Below are 5535 nucleotides of genomic sequence, written 5' to 3'. Positions count from 1 at the left end.
ATTCTTACAAATCACAACATCGGCTGTCATTCTGCCGCCACCTTTGCGGGTGGCGTTCTCCCGGGGCCCAGCATCACGTCTGCTTCTGTTAGCGATTGTCCCGTCGTCCTCCTGCCTTTCATCTTTATCATTTTTCTCTTTCTCCATCCTTTTTATTCCTTAAGTCTCCCCCTGGGTTCATTTACCTGCTTCCTAGGTATACCTTTTAGAAATTCTCTTAGTGAATCCCTGTTTACTGGTAAATTATTTCAATTTTAGCTTCCCTAGAAATATGGGTTTGGTTTGGTTTGGTTTCTGTCCCTCACAGAGAGTTTTGCTGCTGTCCCACTCCAGGCTCTGAGCGTCCTTTTCCTTCTGGGCTCGTTAGGGTTTTATTTACCGTATTTACCGTATTTACCGCCTTCCGGGCTCCCCATGACTGCTGAGTCAGCCTTCTCTCTAATCTGTGTTCCTCGTTCCTCTCTTTTCTCTCTGGCTGCCTTTAAATTCTTCTCATTGTCTTGGTTGTTCTGCACTTTTCTTATGATGGATATCTCTTTCTTTATTCGGATTCACTGGGTTTCCAGAATCTGGGGATTTGGGTATTTTATTAATTCTAGGGACTCCTCAGCCAACACTTACATGAATAGGGCTTCTTCTTAATTCTCTCAGCTCATCTTTTTTCCTTTATTGAGGTGACATCAGTTAATAAAATTATATAGGTTGCAAGTGTACAATTCAATGACACATCACGTGTATATTGCATTATCTGTTCATCACCAAAAGTTAAATTTTTTCCATCATCTCTTTTTAAGGTATTCTGTTTAAATATATGGGAGATGTTCTCTCACTATTTTCCAAGTATCTTAATTTTTCCATACTACTTTTGATCTCTTTTCTTCCCACATTTTGAGTAATTACTTCAACTCCACCCTGAGGTCGGTTCCTTCAGATGCGTCAAATGTGCGATTTCAACCATCTTTTGAGTTTCTACTTTTAATTGTTATACTTTTCGGTTCTAGAAGAGAATATATGTAATTTTTTAAACATCCACCTGAATATTTTAAATAGCCTCTTGCTCTTTGTTCATACTTTAAATGTTGTTTTATTTCTTCAAACACAGTAAACGCGCTCATGCTGTAGTCTGAATCTAATAACGGCAACATTTGTAGTCTTCGTGAGTCTGATTCTAATGTTGATTGTTTCTGCTGACTCATGGTGCCGTGTCCTCATCGGTGTTTTATAAATTTGATTAAACAATAAAGGCAGAGACTATTCCAGAGTAGATGAAGCCAGAGAACCAACTAATCTCAACTCAAATAAAAAGAAACCTTCATAGAGACATGTAAAGATGGAAAAGCAGAAAGCTTAAGTAGTTCCTCATGTAGATAATTTGGTAAAAAAAAAGAATTTTGGTTTAATAACGCTAAATCCAGTGAATTTTACCCCCTGTTTCCTCCCCCCAGCTCCCCCTCCCCCCAGGAAATAGCAAAATGTCTTCAGGACAAGTTTGGTAATCTGTTATTACTTTTGTTCTTAGTGTTAGTATTTTACTTATGAATATGTTTATCACTATCTTGCTAGCTCAGGTATACATTTAGACAATTAGGCTTTTATAAAAAAACAACAAAAAATTCTTTTCTGTATCCATCTCTTTAGGTACTCATTACTGGGAATTTCCCAAGGTTATTTAATCATAATATTATTATATTTCTGTAGAGCAAAGTCAGAGGTAGATTGATTTTTGAGGTGTGGCTGACGAGTAAAAATCGTATCTATTTAAGGTATATAATGTGATGTTTTGACAGACATTTACATCGTGACCATTTTTAAATGTAGACACCGAGGCGTCATCTAGAAACACGTTAGATTTACTATGGAACAGGTGTGCACACATTGCTGACTTTTCTTCACCCACACCAAGCTGCAAGCCTGCAGGTGATCTCCGTCATACCCACTTTCATTTCGTAAAGCAGACTGGCGTGGAGAACGGGGCGTAGAAAAATGTGACTGTTTTCAAATTTGTTAGAAAATAAGAAAAGTACCAAACCAGGTTACTTTGATCCATCCATAGAGCCTACATTTTTTCATCGAATTTTAGTGGAGTACAAAAATGGCATTTCTTCATATAATTTTTCTTCCCTAGAGTTGCCAGCATAACTACTATGAGGACGCAAAAGCCTATGGATTCAAAAATAAACTAATTATAGTTGCAGCTGAAACAGCTGGAAATGGATTGTATAATTTTATTGTACCTCTCAGGGCATATTATAGACCAAAGAAAGAACTTAACCCCATAGTACTACTCTTGGATAACCCGTAAGTATATTTCAAAATAAACAAACGAGAGTTTTTAATATGTCAGAAATTATTTTCATTTGCTTAAAATATTTTAAATCAGATACATTATGGCACGTGATTCATTGGGAGGTCTATTCTGTGCTATGTTACAGAACAATTATTGACTATGGTTATATTTCACAAATGCTACTTAAAACATCACTGGAAAAGCCCGAGCTTCTTTAAAAATCCATGTCATAAGCGGTCATCAATACCAGTGGGAAACATGCCGCTAAAATAATTACAGTTATTCTCCTGAAATTAACCAATAGCCTGAAAAATATCTGCCAAAACTGGATACTTCTGTTGTCTTTCTAAAGAACCATTATCAGAGAAGCATATTAATGATCCATTTTTCGCTGTTGTACCATGATGCCTCATCATAAGTCATGATTCTTCCACTGTTAAAACATATATTTTACAACAGGAATAACTAATGCTTTACTGTGTTCATTAATTTTAAAAATGTTGGCTCGATACACTTGTGAAATTAGATCAAGCATTTCGCAATCCTTATGCAAATATAAATATAGGTCAATGAATGCTATGGTCAAATCCATTGGATCGTAAAATTAGAATATTGCTCCCTGGGACTCAAAATTAGTAGCAGATGGTCCTTAGATCAATATCAGATTTTAGAATCCTCTAACTCTCCTCTTACATTCTAAAGTGATGCACATTTCAAGATAAACTAGATGAGACCAGAATCTGTTGCCTTGTCTCTGCCTTTAAAATTTATCGAAAGAAATTTCTCTAAACAAAGGTCTTTCCCTAATATATTATTACTTTATGACATTGTCGATTCTGAACACATCAATGTCAAGTATTCATTGACGCATCTTTTTTAGCATCTTTATCACGATGATAATCCATTCTAAAAACTGGGCACACCTCTAGAGGTTTCAGTTGATGGATTTTCAGGTACCATGACTCAGTGACTATTTTGGCATCCAGGGGAAGAGGACATAAACTCAGGGTAGGGTTGGGGGAGCAGAAACTCAGACCCAGTGTCAGAAGAAATCAAAGCTTAACAAAACAAATTGTGACTAAAATTCATGCGTTTCCTAAAACAAGGCAATAATTTTGAAGTCCAAGTGCCTTTCATGATTCCTGCCAGACAACGAACAAAATACAAAGGCCAGTCATCATTTTCAGTTTTAAATCCAGCGGAGGGTGGCGTAACGTGAGGACTTCCTTTGTCCCCAATGACCTTAGTACTTCTTATTACACAGATTTTCAGTATCTTTATTAAATGAATTACTAAATAATATTAAATACTGTTGGAAGACTTTAGAAGATGTCACAGTAGATAGATGATCAGAGAAGACAGCATAAAGAAACTGAAATGACCTGAATTTAAAAGAACGAGTCAGACAAGAAGTAAGCTATTCCAGCCAGGGTATGTATCTGCATTTAATAATAAAGAATTATGGACCCGACTGTTTCACATAAGTTACTAAGCTACTCACTTTAACTGATTGGAACTACACAGGGGCAAAGGGAGCTAAGACGAAATAATAACCAAAAAGGACACAGGCAAAGGGATTTTTCAAACCACCACAAGATCTCAGTGCTGCTCAAGGCTTGTGGTACTTGCGTCCTCACAGGTGTTTCTACGATCACCAGGTAAGGGAAGAGACACACAGAGGGTCCTGAGTCTGCAGTTAGAATGGTCCTTTAATTTTAAGAAGCAGAGCGGTGCCCAGAAATAGGAGAACTAGATGGCACTACCACGGCTGCTACTGGAAGTGTGTATCGTTATTACATTTTTTGAAAACAACATAATCACAGGCTATCAAAATATATGTTATAACCTGTGATTCACTCGTATCCCTTCTATGAATGTTTTGAGGTAAGTCAAAAACTAATGCTAGAAAGAAAAAAGCCATCTAAAGCTGTCCATACAAGTATTATTTATAATAGCAAGATATTGGAAATAACTTGTAACTTTGATGGCATAAAAGTGAAAGTAACGCATACACTGAATAATTGAGGATTTAAAACGTGAATTAGGGTACCTTTATAATATGTAATAACGCGAGGCCATTTAAAATGATGGAACTTTTAATCAACGTAACAACAGTGGCAACCTTTGTAAGATTTATTTCTATGCTTCAAGGTGTTGAGCTTTCTTTTCCTTTAGAGTGTGAAGGGATAGAGGACGATCCGTCAGAAGAAAATAAGTCAGGGAGGGGGCGGCTTCCTGCAGCTGGGACAAGCACCCGGGGCGCGGCAGGCCCTGCACTGCCCTTGGCCTGGGCTTGCCCTGTCCTTGTTCACTGCGCAAACTCCTACTCACCCTTCAACGTCTAACTTACATGTCACCCCTGTGACATGATCCCCAGTTCTGCCTTCTGAGTGCAACCCATTGTTTATTTTTTTCAGATACAGATCGTAAATGTGTGTTTTCGTACATGTGCTCCAAAAAATCTAGATTTTTTTATAGTACAAGATAACATGATATTTGTTTCTGCATATGACTGAGTATATTAAAATGTCTATTTTATGAAAGATTTTGGATACATATGTGCTGAGTGAATCGATGCATGAAAATAAATACAACAGGTTAAGTGATTTTTCAAGAAGCTTCTAGGTTATGAATCTTTCCCCAAATCTGCATGTAAGATTTTGGTTATAATAAATATTTACTCAACAATATATATTGAGATCCATCATTTAAAAGGTCAATTAGCTTAATTTTCTATAATATATATATTGCAGGATTACATCTACTATATTTATTTATCGACATGTTGCTATGCTAAGGGACATGTTGGAATTCTGTATATCCCTTAGAGAAATTGGCTCTGAATAGGAGGCTAATTTAGTTTCCTACACTTTGGGTCACATAAGAAAAAATTATTAGTTCTTCATTTTAAAAGGCCTTCTCTGCATAAATAATTTTAAAACTCACTGATAAGACTTTTTAGTCATAACTCAGGATATCGATTCAATATTTTTGTAGATTAATGCCATAATGTTTCTGATTTAGAAAGCAGGAGTACGACTTTTTATAATTCTGGGTGCCCTGCATTATTCATAACAAGTACGAATGTCATTTTCTAATTAATGTTAAGAAAAAAAAAAAACACCTAAAGTTAATCTTGTCGATGTTGTTTCGTTTTGGAAATGCAAACTAAGTCAAGTGACTTCCTTTCCCTAGAAGAGCTGCCACTGTTGTGACATTGTGTTTCATTTTGTAACCCATCTGCTACG

The 5535-nt window shown here is 36.4% G+C and overlaps 1 protein-coding gene across 1 annotated transcript in view; it reads left to right on the top strand.

Annotated features, from left to right (window-relative positions):
- Positions 1-5535, top strand: part of LOC105301694 (potassium channel subfamily T member 2) — a 211494-nt gene that overhangs the window by 161381 nt on the left and 44578 nt on the right. Inside the window, exon 18 of the mRNA XM_023520107.1 lies at positions 2126-2298. Within this exon, the coding sequence (XP_023375875.1) occupies positions 2126-2298 (173 nt within the window). The remainder of the gene's footprint in view (positions 1-2125; positions 2299-5535) is intronic.

The sequence above is a fragment of the Pteropus vampyrus genome, unplaced genomic scaffold (genome assembly GCF_000151845.1).
Source record: "Pteropus vampyrus isolate Shadow unplaced genomic scaffold, Pvam_2.0 Scaffold248, whole genome shotgun sequence".
NCBI classification, from domain to species: domain Eukaryota; kingdom Metazoa; phylum Chordata; class Mammalia; order Chiroptera; family Pteropodidae; genus Pteropus; species Pteropus vampyrus.
This window is presented reverse-complemented; position numbering and strand designations above follow the sequence as displayed.